The sequence below is a fragment of the Cinclus cinclus genome, chromosome 3 (assembly GCF_963662255.1).
Source record: "Cinclus cinclus chromosome 3, bCinCin1.1, whole genome shotgun sequence".
In the NCBI taxonomy this organism is placed as follows: domain Eukaryota; kingdom Metazoa; phylum Chordata; class Aves; order Passeriformes; family Cinclidae; genus Cinclus; species Cinclus cinclus.
This window is the reverse complement of record NC_085048.1, coordinates 29,317,724-29,338,170: the sequence shown is the minus strand read 5'-3', so window position 1 is coordinate 29,338,170 and position 20,447 is coordinate 29,317,724. Positions and strand designations below refer to the sequence as shown.

The 20,447-nt window shown below is 39.5% G+C and overlaps 1 protein-coding gene across 1 annotated transcript; it reads left to right on the top strand.

Moving 5' to 3' along the window:
• Positions 1-1,874: 1,874 nt before the first annotated feature.
• Positions 1,875-20,119, top strand: ASRGL1 (asparaginase and isoaspartyl peptidase 1). Its single transcript, XM_062488961.1, has 6 exons — positions 1,875-2,061; positions 5,752-5,894; positions 10,820-10,974; positions 15,212-15,330; positions 17,139-17,249; positions 19,884-20,119. The coding sequence occupies exons 1-6, from the start codon at positions 1,875-1,877 to the stop codon at positions 20,117-20,119; spliced, it is 951 nt and encodes a 316-aa protein (XP_062344945.1).
• Positions 20,120-20,447: the final 328 nt, after the last annotated feature.

Sequence of the window (20,447 nt, the reverse complement as noted above, 5' to 3'; positions counted from 1 at the left end):
AAAACAAACATCAAGTTCTTGTCTTTGTCATCAGTTTGGGAACAGTGTGGCCACATACAGTTTATCCTCACGTATACATACATATATATATAAATATATACACATATATGCATACACACACATGTATATATAATGTAGTCTGTGCCAACCTGTGTGTGATGATCTCCACAGACAGAAGTTCCCTCAGCCTACAGCTCCTTTCAGCTTACGAAACTGCACAGGCAGCCCGAGTTTAGGGAAAGGGAATAACCCGGCCCGGACAGAGGGAAGGGTAAGCACGCTGCTGGGGACCGATTTTGGGGAGAGGTGCCATCTTTCTAATTTAACTCGAAGGGAAAGCGAGCGGCGGCTGTGGCCGTGCTCAGGGCGGCGGCGCCGCGGCTCAGGTGGAAACCACACCGGGACGAGCAAGGGGCGGCGACACCCGCTGCCGGCAGCGCAGGGCCGGGCCGGGCCGGGCCGGGCCGGGCCGTCTTAGGGCCGGCGGCAGCGGCCCGGCCCCTGCCGGTGCGGAGCGGAAACCGCGGGGTGCGAGCGGCAGCGGCCGCCATGTTAGGCGTGGGCAGGCGGCGGCGCAGCCCGGGGCACCGTATCTGTTAGGGGAGGCTGCCGGCAAAGGGCACCTGGGCCTGCGCCCGCCCCGCACTGCCGCGGGCACCCGCACGGGAGCGCGCCCAGGCCGGCCCTGAGTACCCGCACGGGAGCGCGCCCAGCCCGGCCGTGAGTCACAGCAAGGACAGGGTGCTCCAGGTGGGATGTGACCCCGCAGTCCGCGGGAACGCCGGGAGCGGGCGGGAGAGCGGCGCGGGCCCGCCCTGAGCGGAGATGCCGCCCCGGAGTGCCGCAGGGCTGGATCTACGGCCGAGGGTAGCCTGTGCTGAGTAAGGGAAGAGCGTAGCTGATGGCTGAAATAGAAGCCCGAACGGCCGCCCTTACGGGATGCTGTCCCCCACAGCGGCCCCGGCTTGGATTTCCTCTGCTCCCCGCCTGCTGCCGTCCCGGCTGGCCTTCCCTGGGGCGGAGGAGTGCGAGGGACCGGAGGAGTGCGGGAGGCTCTGTTGGAAGGGTTTTCCTGTAGCGTGAGAGGAAAGGCTGTTGGATTCTATTCTTTCCAGCCTCCAAAATTAGCCGTCCCCGATAAACTTTTAACGAGGGGAGTTTTCTCTGTGAGGTGCCCCAGATTTCAGTGGGAGATGAGTTAGCTGCTGCTTCTTTGCCTTTTTTTCTGGAGTCAAACCCCGTGATTTGCATCACCAAAGATGCGTAGCAACTAGCAACAATCTCTTTCTCTCGCAGGAGACCATGAGCAGTAACAAGGTGCTGTTTGCCAGGTGTGAATGAACACCTTGTTTTCCTGCTCCAAGTTCCAAGTATTGCAAGAGGTCAGAGATCTGGGATCCGGGTGGTTGAGCTGGGTAAGCCTTTAACTCGGGTCGGGTCAGTTGCATGTCTTTATTGTATTCTGACGGCAGGCTGCCCATAAAACAAAGAGCAGTTGGCAGGTTCAAGGGTTACTCAAATGCTTGTTCCCATGTCATGTATTATCACCAGACAGGGTTCATACTAAACAACAAGACTGTAGAATAACTTAGCCTGAAAAGGGTCCTTCCTGTGCCACTTGACCCAGACCCTTCTTCAAAGTAGGGCTGGCCTCAGAGTTGCACCAAATTGCCTGGGGCCTCATCCAGACTGAATTAGGAGCTCCTTCATGTGAATACTTGGCTTCCCAGAAGGTAAAATTGTGGCACACTACCCATATGTGTTACCTAACCTGCAGCTACTCTCCATGTAGAAAGAAGGACGTGCTGCAGACTACACCTTCCAATCAACTGACCTGTGTGCACAGCTGAAAGCCTGGGGAGGAACTTGGCAGCATGAAGCCTGTCATCGTGGTGCATGGTGGAGCTGGCCGGATCTTCAAAGAGCGAGAAGAGGGATGTCGTGCTGGTGTTGTCAGAGCTGCGCTGAGAGGTTACGGTGTCCTGAGGCAGGGAGGCAGTGCTGTAGATGCAGTTGAGGAGGCAGTACGGTCAATGGAAGATGATCCCCATTTTAATGCAGGTAATGTTTTTAAGAACTGAGTGGACTTAGAATCATATTATGTTTCAGGTGTTTTGCCCTGATGCTTCTGAAATCCTGGCTTGAATTATTATTATCGCATTATTAATGATTTATGTACATTGCAGTGGAGTAAATACTAGTGTCACAAAATAGGTGATTTCTCAGCATGGTATGTACTGTAGTTTCTCATGAGTACCCTCAGGAAGATGAGTTATGCTTTTCCCATTCTTCGTTGTTATGTATCTGCCATTTAATTTGTGTAGTGCTGTTTTACTTTTCTGTAAATCTTCTGTTACTGTGCTGTGTATATCCAGTTTTAAGACATGGACTCTTACAGAATATGTGTTAAGGTATCTCTTTTAAGGCACTTGCATATACCAAGTGCAGCATTGTTTAATCCTGAGCCCCTTGACCTTTACCCATTGCCACAGAAATATTGGTGTTGGGGATTTTAGGTGTTTTCATTAATGTTTGCAATTATTTATTTGGTAAATAATACCAGAGAAGCACTACAGTGATGGTGTATGAGTCACAAATATGTACCTTCTTATAGTAAGGGTTCATGACTGGATTTCCTGATCAGTAATGTGAATTAATGTTAGTGGTAGTAATCAAATACTTTCTCCTCTTCTTAGGACCTCAAGTTTATTATTTTGATGAATTTCAGCAAAAGTATTTCCCCATTCCCACCGTGGTATGTCTGAAAAGAGCATTAAATTAAATACCTGTAGGTGCTTAGTGGTTTTGATAGCATAGCTATTAGTTATGTGCTCGGTTAATTTGCAGAGGTTTATTGTCTCACCTTGCAGTCGAGAGCAGCTTTTCTTTAATATGAAACTTTCATTGTTTTCTTATTGATTTGGGTTGAGCATTCTGATTTTTAGAGCGGTCAAGCTGAAATCATGAAGTGGACTTGGAGATGTAGTGTGTACTTGTATACAGTTAGCATCAGGGTGGCATTCTCTCATTTAGCTTTTACTTAACTGGATTTGAGCCTTTACCTGTTGTTCAGGTATGACTATGATGGTCTAAATGGCAAAGAGTCTGTTACTTACAGATATATCTATTTGTGTTAATGCTCATTAGGTACAGCTGCTCTCAGAATCTGCAAAAATGAGCTGAAAGCTATGTGGAAAGGACCCTGATTGGAGCGGCTGTTTAAAACTCATTGTGTAGTATTTATCTTCATAAAAGGATAAAATCATTTTTGCTGTAATATTTTCTAGGCAAACGCAGACATTGCTAGGAGACAATAATAAAGATGGGGAAGAATGGGCAGAACAATCAGGTTGTACCCTTTTTTGCATGATAGGATACAGCCATGCTGTGTAAGGTCATCTTGATGTAGGCTTGATGCAAGGGCTCAGAAGCTATACTGGTGTATAAAATTACCATTTTAGTGACTTGTACATTGTAATAAAGTCATCAAGTTCTACTTGTGACATAGTTATTTTTCTGTCTAGCAGTAGGTACCAGCTTGGCATGAGTACTCCAGGCGTAAGAACTGATACTATTGCACACTGTTTCCTGTGCAGCCTTTGCAGGATAGAGGACAGATCTATGTATCCACAGAGGGAGTTAGAGTACTCCTCTCAGTTTCCCAGTGGTGATTAGGCTGATGTCAGACCTGTTGATTATTTGTTTCCTCCTAGATTTGCCTTCTGTTGGCTGACTCTTGTTTTCTCAGCCCTTTGCTTAACAAGTAAGCCAAAAACTTTATTTTTTCAGCCCTGCTGCTAATGGATACCATGGCCTCAGAGGCTGGTAGTCCCTACTCATTGCTCTGGAAGGCAGGTAAAAAGGCAGCCTGTAACCACAGAAGGAAGGATTCATCCTGCCTGAGATCAATTGAAGTTCAGTAACTAGCTTTGCTGTGGTGTAGACTTTCATGGTGATTAGTGGAATGAGAAAAGTTGGCTATACAGCTCTCAAAGTTGTAGAAGTTGTGGATAGCCCCTCCCTGCAGCCGTTCAAGGCCAGGTTGGATCAGGCCCTGAGCAACCTGATCGAGTGAGTGGCATCCCTTCCTATGTAAAGGGGTTGGCACGAGATGATCTTTAAGGTCCTTTCCAACCCAGGCCTTTCTGTGAATCTATGGCAAGTGGAATGAATTGTCTTTAAAAGGTACCTGTCTCTCTTTACCAGCTGTTAAAGGAGACCTTTATAGAAAGCTGCCTTTGATTACAGAAACTCTGCAACCATTTTCTGCTCAGCAAATTTTAGAAAATCCTAAAGTGTATTTTTTGAGATGTGTCCAGTAGACATGGGATGCTCTTAATGCAGTGATGAAGGGGCCTCATTTAATTTCCCCTTGAACCATGGTTCTGGTCACTGATGCTTGAGAAAGGGGTACCCTAGTTCTAGTGGGAATTTTCTGATAATGGATTAGAAAGTCTACCCTGTCAAAGGAAGTTAGGAGTATGGCAGGGTTTAGCTAAGGAAACAATTCCTTACCAGCATAAGGAAAAGCTGGAAGAATGATGTTAACATGGGTGGCACAAGGCAATTAACCTGTAAGCTCTTTACAGATCAGTCTAGAAATTAACATATTGTGAATGATGCAGATTTGAACTGTGGAATAATTTATGCAGTTGGAGACAGGTAAAAAAATAACTTCTGGGGGGTGTCTGTATGTGGCAGGACACTTTTTGAGATTACAAGAGGAGGATTACAGGATTTAGTTACCTTTTTGTCAGGGAATTTAATTTCATATTTTCGGGTCTGTAGTACATTGGTATAGAAGTCTCATGTCTGTTAATAACAGTGGTTTCTGGACTGCTTTAATGTTGGTTCAACAGGAAGGAGAAAAACCCTACTGAATTAGTTATGTACAATGCTCAGGTCTTTTTACCCGGGGTACTGTGTAAATCTGCTGTGTTTTGGTTTCGTTTTTCACTTCTTTTCAGGTTTAGTCTTCACTAGCTGTACTAGCAAGGCTTGTGCACTTGGTGACTTACTATGATTCCTCTGTGGTGCAATTATTGGCATTATTTAAGAAAACACCCTATTTGCATTGTCTTATTTTGTATGTCATTAATTTTCAATTAGGTTGGTGATAGCACTGATAATTATAGAAGATAACTACCTGATGTTTTATTACTTACTTTTTATTTTTCAAAAAACATTTTATATACTGTTTTTGTTTGGTAATGGAAGAACTTGTTTTTTCAAGCTTTTGCTACAGTAGTGAGAGGACACTTATTCTGCCCCATTAATTTTGGCAGTTTCTTGGAGTGCTGTGTGATGTTAATCTGTTGATAGAATCAAATGCTACACTATTTCTTTGGGTGGTGTTTTATCCTCCTTTGGAAGAACTGTAATGGCAAAATAGTTTTGTACACTTAAAAGTGATCTGGGGAATAAAGAATTCTGTTCATGATGGTTTGTTGATTTAACTTTAATACCAAGTGTACAATTTGGATGGGATTAAAAGTTTGTTCTTATGCAAAAATCCCCTCTGTTTTAAAGTAGATGTTGCACTCTGTGAGACTTCTGTTAATGGATGAATTTTGTGGTTATACTCAGTAGTGTTTCTGCTGTTTTGTTTGTATTTGGGAGAAACTTTCAGTAAGTCAGCAAAGTGGGAAAGAGCAAGGTTGCCTGATGAGAGCTTATAATTGAATCACCTGAGTGGTTAGCGCTTAATGACTTCTTTTTCTCTTGCCCTCTAATTTTTTTATTTGTCTTTAGGTTGTGGATCTGTTCTAAATGTAAAAGGTGAAGTAGAAATGGATGCCATTATCATGGATGGAAAAAATTTAGACTCTGGAGCAGTATCTGCAGTTAAGTGCATAGCAAACCCAATAAAACTTGCTCGACTTGTTATGGAAAAGGTATTCTGATTATCTACGTGAGTATGAAGCATTTTCTTTTCCTTTGAATTTCATCTAGTATGTTGATACATCTCAATGATGATGTTTGTGTAGTGCTTTAAAGCAAGAAGGAAGGGAGAAATCGATTGGAGTGTTTGGATACTATGGTCATGACCATGAAGCACTTACTTTCAGGGTTTTTGAGAAATATTTATAAAAAATAGCATTCTAAGGAAACATAACTTGACCTATACTTGTAGATTGCCTGTAGTTCCGTTGCTGGTGTTCAAGTGGTTTTTTGTTGTTTTCACTTGTTTTTTGAAGAGCTTTTATTTTGTCACGCAGTGTTGTGCTTGATTTTGCAAGATAAAAGTTAGGTAATACACTGTTCACTTTGCAGTGATACGGAACTGAATTAAATGACCCAGTTACATTTTGGCTGTGTAATGCACTCCTATGTTGTTCTGGGTAGTATTGTCCATTGTGACCTGATCAGGTGGTAGCACCAGTACAGTGGTAGTCTTCCACCAATAGAAGGTAATGTTAGCTCTATGTGGTGCTGATAGATTTGTCAAGATAATGAAATTTATTAGGGCAGTAGAATATTACTTGACCTTCTATATAGGATGAATCCCACCTTACTCTACTAAGAAGTCCATGTAATATTTGCCACAGAAGACTTCTCTTATTTTTCAGATATGGTGCAACTGATCTGTGTCAGGATGGGAGTAAGCCATCTGTGTCTGTTTTACTATTACAAGGCTGTGACAGTGATCAAAAAGTTTCTCCTGTTTTTGGAGTTTACATTTTCATCCTACTAGTGCACTTGCCCCATTGTTGAAAAGGTTCATTTTTATAAAAATATTTACTAATAAAGAAGAATTTATGTTTCTTTCACCTTTCAAAGTGGCTTTTGAGTACACAAAACCTGTTTTGGTGTTCTATAAAGATGATTGACATTTATCTTGTCCTCAGTGGCCTCCAAAGCAGATAGAATTTTTTGTGTCCTTAATCAAAGGATAGTTCTGCTTTTAAAATCAGAACATTTCACTAAAATATTGAATATAAATACTTCAGTGAAATGTATGTCTGCTAGAAAACAGTGTTAAAACATGTGATGAATAAAATTTTCTTCATATGGATTTTATTTTGTGATTACCTACATCAGTAAATAAGTAGAGGTGGTAGACAGCTTCTCAAGACAAAACTTGAGAATATAGATAAAGGGGTTATGGAAGAGATGTCTCTAGCATGTTAAAGTGAATGTTGTATTTTATTTTCCTCTGTAGAGAAACTATTTTAGTGCCTATTGTTTACTTCTTATTCCAGAATCACTGATTTATTTCCCTTGTTTTCTTGTTCATGAAAAAAATCACATTTAAGTCAACAAGAATAAGGTCAAAACAGCACTGTTGGATTTTGAGAATATAACTTTGCAAAATGTGTTTTCAAAATTAAACAAAAAACCCCAAACCAACCCCAAACAAAAAGCCCTCTCCTCTGTCTTGTCTACTACAAGGTCTTTCTTGTCATTGCATGGTGCTTCTGGTGTTCAAAAATGTTGAGGCTAAATTTGAAATGAAATAATGAAATTCTGCTGTACAGGACAAAGCATAATGGTGTAGCCCTAACACCATGACATTTTGTAGTAAAGGTATTACTCTTTGCCAAGATGCAAAAAAAAAAAAAAAAAAAAAAAAAAATCTGTGTGCATGATGATAAATTTCAAATGTAAATGTTGGCCTAAATTGCTTGATGCATCTTGAGAAGAGTTTCTGTGCTTCCCTATCTTCCATAAATGGGAATACCAACTGATGTTGCTCTTCAGCTCATTGTTGCCCATCTGTTCATCTTAGATAGGAATTGTGAGACACCAGCCCAAGGTATTTCACAGTGCATTTCATAGTGTGTTTTGTTGTGCTGTGCTTAATTAACAGACATCTTTAACTGTGTGACTTGGGGGTAAGAAGGGTAGTTTTCCTGGGGTCTGTATGCATTATTCCCAATGGTTTTGAGATGCCTTAATACCATAAAGAATTTTGAAACATGCAGCTCCCCAAAACAAACAAACCAACCAAAACCACCCAGTACATCTTATTGTAATTTTTTTTCCATTGCATTATGGAACTGTGGGCTCCATCTGGTGGCCAGAGCAGCTCCCCTGGGTTGTTGTTGCAACACATTTATGCTTTCTGGCTGTCATTTTCCCACTGGGCTTAAACTTGTCCAAATTCATGTAGTAGGAAAAAGGGAGGGCACCAGAAGAATTTCCATTCATGATTTACTGTATTGTTGTTCACAGGAGCTTCTAGAGGTGGAAGACTTTTAGTAAATTAACTAATGTAACACATTCTTGAAAAGGCACTTAAATTTCTGTTGAATTATTCCTGTTTGTACTGAACATAAATAGGATGATACATTGAAATTATTTTTTTTTAATTTGGGGCATCTAACATTTCTCAGCTCCAGCACTTCATTAGATGGACTTCTCATGAACATTAGAGCACTAATTCATTGGTATATATAAGTTGTGTATGTTTTCTCCTGCTCTTACTGTCCACTTACATTAGGCAAAAGAGAATTTAGCTTAGAGCACAGATTTCTTGAGGCAAAATGCCAGGTTTTTCTTCTGTGCTCTGTGCTGCCAGAATTTTTAAATAAAGAGCTCTGATAGTCTGAACTTTAGGCCAGGATGAAATCTGGGGTATCTTCCCCATTTCCAGTGAAATTAACTAAAAGTGCCAGTATTTGTTGCTTGTTTGTAAGATCTGTTGAACCCTTTTCTTGTCCTTTTGGATTACTTTATGTAAATGTCTTCCAGAAAAGGTAGGCACTTTACACTAGCAAACATATTAATGAAACTGGAAGAATGAGACAGAAAAAAGTACTTTTGCATTGTTTGACAGTGTTCTACTAGTTACTTTGATTGACAATATCTGCTAAAGAGAAAAAAAAAATCACTTTAAAACATCTTCTTGTCAGTGAGGATCGAAAAAGATAAAACCCCAAAGTCCTATCATAGCAGTTTTTCATCAATATGCAAGTATTTGTTGTTTGTAGCCTAGGAAGGTGCATATTTTATGCAGATTTGTATATGGGGTGGGATCCTATGAAAAAGCTTTTAGAAATAACTTCCATTTTTTTATAATGAAACTTTATATTTTTAAAACTAATTTAAATGATGATATAGTCTTAGTTGCTAAAGAAAGCAAGGGATGGAGGACACAGCCTTCTGGTACAGGTCAAGACAAAAGCAAATTTCGAATTTCCTACAAAAACCCACCAAACAACACAAAAACCCCAACCCAGACCCACAAATGAAAAACAAAACTATTTTGAATGCTGTATTATATGCTTCTTGTGGGTTAGTGGTAGTGGCAGAGGGGGGCAGTATTGCACAAAGAAGTTGGCTTTCAAGTCGAAGAACACTACTCAGTTTTGTTAGACATAGGTAGGTCTTACATCGTCTTGTAATATGGTAACAGCACTCAGCATGAAAACCTGATGTCCACTTTGACATATACAGGGGACTTCTTCCTTGTCCCCCTTAGTATTCCCTAAAGCAGTACTCTCATGAATTACAGATGAGTTAAAAAGGCATTTAGATTTTCAAAAATGTTTGATATCGTGGCTGCAACATCAGAAATGTTTGTAAAGTGTAGTCCTCTGTCCCTGTCCAAAGGGCTTAGTGCAGAGGCTGTAATAGGCTTGCTCTGACTTGGGAAGAGGTTTGCCTAGAATCCTTTAAAACTATGCAGTGCTATGCATTGGTCATGGTAGTGATTACTTGTCATCCCTTTAGAAGTCAGCAGCAGCTGATGGTCTGCAGCATCTTAACCTGAAGCTTTGAGACTGTAAATGTCTTCCAGAGTGTAGCATGATACAGAAACCCCCAACCTCTGCTGTCCTTGCTTCTGGCTGAGAGCTGGGACTGTGCTACGTGGGTGCTTCACAAGGCTCTGCAGGCCTGCTGCATCTCATGGTGCTGTTTGCACCTCAGCTGGTCTGTGTGCTGTGCTGCTGCATGGACACAAAAGTCTTGCTGTAAGTTAGGTGCTCTGCTCTGAAATTGTTCTGTGCTATACAGTCAGACCACCACTTCTCTAAAACTTTCCCAGGCTCTGATGAGCAATTGACAGCTGTGTAATTGTGCAAGAAGCTGCTGCTTGCTTTTTGACATATCAAAACAAACAAAAAAAAATACCAGATTTCAGGGCTCAGAGCTACTACTAAAGTATAAGGACTAATTAAACAAACTTATCTGGCAAATTTCTCTAAAATATTAATTAACCAAGCTCTACAGAATTTGAAGTATGGAATTAACTAAGGCTGTTGAATTAAAATCTGGTTTGAAGTGCTTTGTAAATAAAGGAATCAAAATAAAACTTTCAAGTACTGTTAGAAGAGGGTAAACATTTTTTTGTCAAATCCATTTAAAGGTATTCTGTTCTTAAATTTGATCCTCTGATAAGAAGAGCAGCTTATTGAAGGAAATATTTAAAATTAAATTGTTCAGCTAATGATAAAGAACATTTTAGTTGCATACTATTTACATTTGTTGGTTATTTTACTAGGTGTAATGCCTTTAAATGGGAATTTATTTAGCATTCTTTTGAATAAAAGCCTTCTAAATCTCTTAGTTAACTGGACAAAACAGTTAGTTATATAGCACTTTGGTGGTTCTTTTGAAACAGTACAAAACAGTTGCATACAAATTAGCTAAAAAACAAATTTTCCAATTTTTCTTCTGTTATAGTAAGCGTGGTTTGGAGAACTGAAAGCTTTTCCAGCTATAGTTGAAGGGGTTATGGACAGAAGTTTGGAAATTTTTAAGATAAAATGTGTAGTCTTCTTTGTGTGGATACTTCTAAAAATAGTGGTTATACAAAACAGCTCAAGTAAAAGACACAACAAGAATTGTCGATGCATCTCTTGTCTTTCTGCAGACGAAGCACATGCTGCTGACTGACCACGGTGCACAGCTGTTTGCTCAGTCCATGGGTATTCCTGAAGTTCCAGGGGAGAAACTCGTAACTGAGAGATCCCGGGAGAGATGGAAGAAGAACCTTGAGCCAGATTCCAACCCTGAAGAGTTTCAGAAGTAGGTAAAATGTACTTTAGTTTCCAGTTTGGGTAATTTGATTTGTGCTATCTGGTTACAAAAAAAAACAAACAAAAAAACCCTCAAACCAGAAACCCCCAAAGAACAAAGCGACCAAAAAAAACCAAAACCCCAAACAAATAAACACTAACCTTGAAGACCTGTATTCCAAATGTTATGTGGTTTGATACAGTCCTTACAGTATGTCTTAACAGAAAGCAGTACAAAAATCAAGCTTGCAATGAATTTGCTTAAACTTAAATGATTGGAACAAACTTGATGAAACTTCTTGCTGCTTAAGAAGACTATGGGTCACTTTGGGACTTTGACAATAGTATAGGTTTTGTGGCTTTAGTGGAGAGCACAGACCTTGTTACTGCTCTTAAAATCATCAGTTACAGAAGTGCATAGAGTAGCTTTAAAAAACAGCAGGTACGATTTTGTATTGCTTTTTCTGTGAAGGAACTGATTTAAAAAAAAAATATCTCCAGTGCGCATACTAAAGCAAGTTAATAAAAAGAACCACCAAAACCTAAGGAATCTGATCTTGGTTAAGTATTAAGTAGATGATCAGATTTGTCTTTCAGTTGGATTAGATAGTTAAACAACATCAGACTTTGACCAGTAATTCCTTCTGAGTGGTGATTGTGGCTGTTGGTTAAGACAAGCAATGAAAAAAATTACCAAGTTTAGTGGTGGGTCGGAAGAGAGATGCTGCTGGATGTTATTGCCCAACAGCAAAATGAACATCACTTGGAAAACAACCCAGTCTCATATAAAGTAGAGTGGAAGGTGAGGTGGACAGTAAAGGGATAAAAACATCAGGTGTTAAGAATGTTTTCTGTGCCTAAATTGTTTTGAGCTTCCATTTGAACATCCATGTTGTTGGTACAGGAAAACACTATATTACATTACATACATGCTGTATTACATGCTCTCCATCTGTTTTGTGAAACACGAGTAATGGCAGGAGCAGAGCTGAATTTGTAGATCAGAAGGAGGAAATTTCTTCTGTGACCATGTTAATTAAAGTCCATGAAAGAGGCTATAAATTACAACCTATATGTTACTTTCAGTAAATTGCTAGAAGGAAAAACAAAGTAATGAAGCAAGCATAAATATGGTCTTGTAAACAAAGTGGTGTTGTTCCTTGCCCATAAGGTCTTGGTCATTTATTTGTCTTATAACCAGCAGAAGCTTTCTTCTGATCTGTGGTCTGTCCAAGGTCAGGTATGTCCAAGGTGTGGTATTACCATTCATTCATTGTGAAGAATTTTGAGCGTGGTGTAGCCACCACTGCCTCTTACTCTCTTGAACATATCGGTTGGAATAGCATGGCATTTAAGTCTTCATTCATTCCTCATAACTGCTTCATTTTTTACCTTTTTTTTTTTATGCAAACAGTGTTAGGCATCTTCAGTTTCACCATGAACTTCTTCTGGAATATCTGATAATAAAAAGCTTGGGTGTGTTTCTGAATGGCTGAAGACTTTTTCTTGTCTTGGCCATGTTGTTATTTTTCTGAAAACCAAGACATCACAAATTCAAAAAGTAGAAAACAGGTCTTTCTTAGTGCAAATCTATTTCATTCTGTGTCACACGTGGAATGTTCTTGTTCCCTGTTATGTTCACAGTGATTATGCAGAAGCTTGCCTGAGGCGAACAGACAGAAGGTGAAGTAGTATTAGTCAGAGGCAACATAATACCAGATCATACTGGGAATTTGAAGGTTGGTGTATATTTTACTTCCCTGATCCTCACAGTGTTGGAAACCCTGGGGTTTCATAGGCTTTGCAGGTAGAGTCTGGTGTCTCCATAAGAGATACCTTTCTCCTCTGCTGGTTAGAAGCCTGCATCGATTTATGCCGAAAACTTAGGATTCCATTGCATATACAACATTACATCTTGCATGCCTTTTGCTGAGAACAAGGCGTGATCTGATTTATCTGCAGTCTCACACTACAAAGACTCTAGCAGTACCCTTGTTAAGAATTTCTGGAGTTTGCCTGAGCATCCCACAGAAAAGGTGTTGAGTCTGGCTGTGAGGTAGTAAATGGGCTCCTAGCCCCACTGTGAATCACACTACTAGAGTGACTTGAGGAGGTATTGACTAACAAGGACCCTAAAAACAGTAAACACAAAACCCCACAACTGATGCAGGACTGAGAGACAAAATAGCAGGTAACTCATCAATTAAATGGGGATAGTGTAAGTATATGTCACTTCATGGGTATTGGATAATTCAAGATGTAGACAAAAGGGAATGAACAAATCCAAATAGTATATTCTGTATCACAGTATATGCAGTATATAGGAATAATTCTTGATTGAAAAAAATCCCTAATAGCCTTCTCTGGTATAGCACAGGTACTTGTTTAGGTTCTTGCTGCTGTCAGTAACTAAAAACAGAGAGATGGATAGCAGTTTTGTCTTCCTTCTTAATGTTTTGGAGGTAACTATCCATGCAAAAAAATTTATTCCTATCTTCTTTGCCTTTATTCTGAGGATGATTGAAGGAAAGGTTACACTGAAGCAGTAAAAAAAGGGACTGTAAGAAATCAAGTGTAGTTGTTTATTTGCTCCACTGCAGGTGAGGTGTGTTGGAAACATTCACTTTGTTATTTATTGCCTGTTGTGCTCTCATACCAAAACCAGGTAATTACTGCCTATGTAATCTGTGTACCTATATTTTTACAGTTGCTTAAGGTAAATACTTACCTAGGAAAATGTACATCTGGATACATCTTTCTTAATTTCTCAGGAGGATCTAACTTTAGTTGGTTGAAGGGTGCTACATGAATGTGCAAGGGAGTACTGAATTTACTAATGTTCTTTTCAGCAAATCATTTCTAACAGATGGATGGGTGGGAAGCCCATCTGCACCATCATATCAGTTTGAGATGAGGTCCGTCTCTACATAAATGTCAGAGCAGCTTATAAGGTCTGTGATTCATCAGTCAACTTTGAATTGCTGTGAATGAAGTGTAGGGACTGACAGTATGATATTTTACATAAGCAGGAGGGAACAGGAAGTTGGATCTCTGGGAAACTGACTCTGGGTTTCAAGGTACACAGATACTTTGTCTGACTTAATTAGCTGAGATTTTGCAGAGCTGTAGAGAAACCCTCACCACTGCCCAGGTAAATTTGAAAGGTATTCCTTTTCCAGTCGCCTTTTGGGTAGTTACATTAAGGATTGTTACAAATTATTTTCCTGTGCGGAGGGATTTCAGTTATTTTTGGGGTTTGGTATACTTCTAGTCACATACTGGTTTATGTTCCTACGTGAATTGCTAAGACTGGAATATATGGATATTTAAACTGTTGCTTCTCAGTAATGTCTCACTTCTCAGTGCAGCATCTGTTACAGTAAGTCACCACAGGCTTTCCCACCCCCCCACCCCCCCTGTACACAACTACACGTGTATATTTTGAGCAGGCTATTATATGTCTTTTCCATGTTGAAGAAATATAGTTGACGCTTCTGGTTTTTTTTCCATGCCTGAAGATTTTTAAACCACTGTGCAGTTTCAGCAGTCTACTGGCCAAGTGATATAAACCTTAAGATTATGTAGCTACAGAGTACAAAGACTAAAGTATGTCTTAATGATGCATTGTGAGCAATACTAGTTTAAAGGAAAATAAATAAGCTTTTTTTTTTTTTTTTTTTTACAGCATTCAAACAGTAAAGGGAGTAAGGAAAAGGAAAGAGGAGGAACAGGAAGGAAATGATTCAGTGCATGCATAACATTACTGTCCTTTTCTGTATTCACTCATTTACGTGCATTGTCATTAATAATTCCGGTTAACCTCCTGTTGAGACAGTGGAGCCAATTGTTGCATCTTTGAGTTGCCATTTAGGGGAAAGTTGTGTTTCAGTTTGTGTGTCGGCCAAAAAACTGCTCCAGAACCATAATGACTAGAAGTATTTCTTCCCTGTGTGCTTTTGTTTTGTGGGTTTCTTTCCTCCCCAAGTTTCCATGCTATGAAAGTAAACAAGTCATGGTGGAAAGATTTTTTTAAAAAGTGTTTTCTGCTCTGTTAAATACAAAGCTTGTGAGAATTGTTGCTTGTTTCTTGTTATTTTTGTAATGAGAAACATGGCAAAAATGGCTTTATGATGAGCAGTAATTCTGTGGTAGAAATCTTCTTTAAAGCTACTTGGGAAATAAAAGCAACGTGCTTTGGCAGGTATGCTTTAATTCTGTCTAATTTTCTGAACTGTTTTTCTTGGCAGAGACCTTGGAACAGTCGGTGCTGTTGCTATAGACAGTGAAGGCAATGTAGCTTGTGCAACATCCACAGGAGGACTCTCTAATAAACTGATTGGCCGTGTTGGTGACACAGCATGCATAGGTATGGGGTGTGGGATCCTGCCTTTAGCTTTTTTGGGGGTATCTCATTTAAAGAAAGAAAAAAAAAGTATTACAAGTCTCCATTAGTGAAACAAAACGTAAATAGTAATCCATCTGAAACTGAGGTCTAACATTCAAATCTGTCTTTCTAGCTAAAGCTTCTTACAGCATGTAGATTTGCAAGAAAGGATTGGGAGTTGCATGTGAAAAATGGGGGAGTTTGGTTTTTTCTGTCCTTTCTTCAGTGTTAACACCTGTGTTTCCTTTCTGTTGATTCTGATAAAGCTCTCTGTTTTTATGGCTCTACTTTCCACTAAGGTACAAAATGTAGCCTGCTGCATATTAAGATGCTGTTTCCTTGATACTTAAGGAAGAACGTGTAATTGCAATTACCACTTGTTGTATCAGTGAGCAAGAATTATAAAGTGACTCTTAGAGAGCCCCAATAAGACTGTCTCAGAACCTAATAGATGTGGTGTGGAATAAAGGAAATATTTAAAGAGATCTCTTATCCAGGTATAAAGAGACACTTGAAATCCTTTCCACAGACTTCTTCCTCTCATGAAAGAGGCTTTCCATTTGATTGCTTCAGGGTTCTACCATACAGCTGAGATTTGGAAAAGAATTATTTTTAGTAAAACAAGTTCCAAACTCAAATAGCATTACTGTTGGCAGTATATGATTATTATAAAACTGTCTTTCTTTTGCATACAAAGTTGCTGACATTTTGTTATCCTCTAGATTCTGACTATGGTTTTCAGTTTTGTGTCTCACTGCAGCCTTCTGACTGCAGATACCCTCCTCCTGTGTAGATCATGTTCAGCATTCTTACAGTTTGGGACAGGGGTTTGTGAAAGACAAGGGAAACTGGGCACTTTTGAGAATCTTGCTTGTAAGTTTTGGTCTCACTAGGCATCTTCAGGATTTGATATTCAAATGTCAGCTTTTAAACATGAGGCTTTGGTAAGGGGGCACTGACTTAATATGGCAGTGTTTTTTCATGTTACTCTGAGTCCATTAAAAGGATCTGATCAAGAAAGTACGGAAGGCAGGAAACTTCCATTGCTCTTCTAAGGCCTCTTTTTCCTCCCCCCAGTACCTTGTTTATAATGCTGTGGTATGTTTCTTCCTAGCTCCTGGGAAATATTTTTCTTAGGAGATGTGCTAGAAATATGGGTATTGAGCAAGCAGAAGCTTGGTGGAGAACAGGGTGTGGAATGTGCCAGCAAAACAAGGATGGGAGAAAAAAAAAAGGGGAGTTCAATAGAAGAAACAGTCTGCTTGTGGTGAGGACTTTGAAGATTCTTCAGGGGTGCTTTGTGAAATTTTACAAGAGCCCATGCTCTTGAAATCTCTTGCATACTGTGGAGAGTAAGTTCTCCTCAAACTGGTCAGCTTACCAATGCCCTGACTAGATCTTCCTTCATGTATTCTCAGTTGATGTGACCTAGCATTCTGCATCCCAACCCAGTCTTGTTGATCTTCAATATACTCTCCCTTGCTGTTCTGGAAATATTTTTGCCCATTCCTGTGGAGTGCTGGCCTGCTTCAGCCTCTTGTACACAAACAGATCACTAGTCTTCTCTCTTAACTTGGCAACTGACTTGCTCCAGCTGTTGTTCATGTCTTTCATAGATTTTACTTCTCAAATTGTGGCAGAAATGAGAAAGAAGCTTTTCTGACACTTTGCTCAGAAATGCACAGAGCTAATGGACCTAAAGGAAGAAATGTTAGGTACCTATTTTAAATAATGCAGGGCTTTTAAATCATGTTGCACAATATTGCTTTCTTTTTTTTCCCCTTTGAAAGGAAGTGGAGGTTATGCTGACAACCATTCTGGTGCCACTTCAACGACAGGACATGGGGAGAGCATTATGAAAGTGGTCTTAGCCCGACTGATTCTTTATCACATGGAGCAAGGTATATTCCAGACTTCCTGCAGCCTGAAATAATGAGGATAGGAAACACTGCCTAAATCACAGGTTTCAGTGTATATACGGTCATCCTGGAGCAGTTGTCAGAAGAGTTGCTCTCAGGGATATGTGGATGGGTTAAAACAAAAACTTCAAAAACAAAGTATTAAATTATTAACAAAGCTAAAATAGCTGAGGTAAACAGAACTATCTCTGCTGCCTGGTACTGAATCATGCTTTATATCAGTGTACACTGAAAGACATTACTCTATACTTTGTTTAATGGAAGTCCTCTTTAATAATTTTTCCCAATTATAATTTAAAATTCTGTGAACAAAAAAAAGAAAACAAGTAAAAATAAAATATATTTAAGGGAATAGTAAGGGTGGGCTTGAAACAGATAACTGTAGCTGAAAGTGTGGGATAATGCCTTTCTAATAAACTGTAAAGGTCTGTATTGTAACAACTTTGAATACAGCAAAAGAAATTATTTTAAGACTTTTTAACCATGATTTCAATTTACATTTTGTTTTGGAAAATGTATTAAACTGACTGGGCGGGTATGTGGTAAACAGCTGACACAGTATGTCTTATGTGACTGTAATACAATCTGACTGTGGGATGACCCTTTGTAGCTTTACCTTTATGACTTAGTCTGTCATCTAAACCCTTGATTATGTTACAGCCTGTAAACAGACAACATACTTGTGCTGCATGCAGTTCAAGAATCATTAATATAGATATCACCATTATTTTTAGAAAGCTGTAGCTTTGGGGCAGTACAATATAACTTGCTTTGATATTGACCGAAGTGGAAATAGTTGGAAAACATTCAATTTACATTTTCATTGGAGAAGCAGTAAGTAGAGAGACGAGTAACAGCTGCAAATATTTTTGTTGTACTTTATAGGGCTGTTTGCATATAATGGGTGCATTTCTCTAAATCTTACAGCTGACGTGACAGTTTCAGCATAAAATACAATCTACAGATTGTTTCCCAAAGCTCTTAACATGTTATGTTCTCCCTTTACTCTCTAAATTACATCTTTAAGTATTAAATTTCTGAACAGCTTTCTAAGCTCTTGTCTAAACTCTGTAAACCAGTTTCTTCTCTGGCTTGAAGCTAACTGCATTGTAAGACTTATGCATTGATAGCAGTTATCTGGCTTGTGATTAATCAATTTGAAAGGCGACTGAGTCTCAAATTAGAAAGTTTATTGGAAAAAAAGAAAATGAACCCACATGTATTCATGTCTAATTGGTTTGCACTTGTTCACCCTGCCCATGCTTGCTTTACCTTCATTCATCCTGCTCAGAAGGATAACTCAGCTGCCAGGCAAACATGTCAGCAATTAGATTCCCCCAGCCCCTCCTCCCAGCATGTTTCCATGAAGGCACTGAAAACAAACCCTCAAGTTATTATAGCTTTTTGAGTCCTTGAACAGTGAGCTGAAGTTGTGTGTGTAAGAACAACTGCAGAGCCCTCATAATTCTGTTCAGCTATTTGGTAATTCGCATACTAAATATCCTCTTTTGGACAAATTTACTTCTGCAAAATTTACTTCTGCATTTCAGGACTGAATTGCTTTGCCAGTATTAACAGCTGTTGGAATTTCAGTCTTATTGTGGCAGCTGTTGTCTTGGTGAAAAATCAAACAGTGAAATACTGGCCCTTTGAAGACAGTGCCACTGACTTGAATAGTCACAGTGTCACCCGTGTGTCACAGTAAGGAGCTTTATCCTGTCAGTCACCAGTGATGTGAATAATTCTGACTCTGATGGTTTTATTTGGTTTTAACTCAAAATTTGCAGGGAAGGCATGAAGGTCAGGATTTGTTCTATAACCTAAGCTTGCATAACATTACTGAGGGTCTGTATTTTAAGGTAATTAGGCCAAGCCAACTGCATTCATGAATGTATATTTAAGCTTGTAGTGAGCAAATATTTTGCAGCGATTAAAGGTCTGTGTGTATGATGTACCTAGTAAATTTGATTTAATTAGAAAATACTCTTGGTAATGAGAACCAAGCAGTGAAAAGCTAAAGTTGCATTGCTGGTCCTTTGTCTGATGTCTAGTACATTGAGACCTCATTTTGCCTGATGGTTTCAGAAGTTTCAGGAAGAGTCATGCTGATGTCTGCTTTTGATAAATTATGACAATGTGTAGTACGTGCTTTGAGCTCTGTTGCAGCCAGTGGAACTAGAACAGAGATGATGACTGAAATTTTTGATTGTTTTGATGTATGTTTTTTCAAATTGTAAATGCTTTAGATCTAGCTTGTCACAAACCTTGATGAAAACCTTGCAGATTGGCATTTTTTTCCAGTCACATGATGGCATAAGAAGTGTTGTGTCTTGAACATAAAGTTTGTGAGTTAGTTTGTATTAAACACTGAAACTGAATCAAAATCTGAAGCTATGTAAATAAATACTTGGAGCAGTACCGCACCATAACAGCTCTTCGCAACTGTCCAGAGCCTTTCCAAAAATGCTTCCTTTGTCAGACTGGAAATTTCTTGCTGATTTGCTGAGTTGAAAGAGAAGTTAGATTTGACTGGTTCCATGGGAAGGGGTGAAATTTTAAGAGAATTTAAGAACTGTCAGGACAGGTACTATAAAGTGATTTTGTTTTTCTTTTCAGGAATGTCACCAGAGGTAGCAGCGGACACTGCATTAGACTACATGAAGACACGAGTTGGGGGTTTGGGGGGTGTCATTGTTGTCAACAAGGCAGGAGAGTGGGCAGCAAGGTTCTCCACCAAGCAAATGTCCTGGGCTACTGTAGAGAATGACAACCTGCATTATGGGATTTATGCTGGGGAGAAGCATACAAAACCTGTTGATGAAGCACTTGCATCTGAAAGGGAGGGACTCTAAGAATGAAGAAAGTTGACTGAGGGAGAAGAGTGAAGGTCTCCAGTTTTTGTTGGAGGACAGTGACAGCTGATTTTGTCTTTCTGAGAGATCTTTTGGTTCACAAGCATTACCACATTTACAGTCAAAACAAAATCTGGACATAGTTCTTTAGTGGACATGTATATATATGTGTAGTCTTTTTAATACCTTTGTGAAGTCAGATCCTCCTTTTTTAGATAAGAAAGAGAATGGTCTTTAGGTTCCTTGGTTAGCATGCCTTAATCTTACATTAAAGGGAGTCTGAGTTTCAGTATTAGAGGAACTTCTTCCTATGTACATTCTCAGAGAC

What these genes read in the sequence shown, in the direction of transcription:
- ASRGL1 (XM_062488961.1), top strand. Translation starts at nt 1,875, where the DNA reads ATGAAGCCTGTCATCGTGGTGCATGGTGGAGCTGGCCGGATCTTCAAA. An exon ending in CTCGACTTGTTATGGAAAAG is followed by an intron (nt 5,895 to 10,819) that starts GTATTCTGATTA and finishes GTCTTTCTGCAG; the next exon opens with ACGAAGCACATGCTGCTGAC. An exon ending in TCTTTATCACATGGAGCAAG is followed by an intron (nt 17,250 to 19,883) that starts GTATATTCCAGA and finishes TTTTCTTTTCAG; the next exon opens with GAATGTCACCAGAGGTAGCA.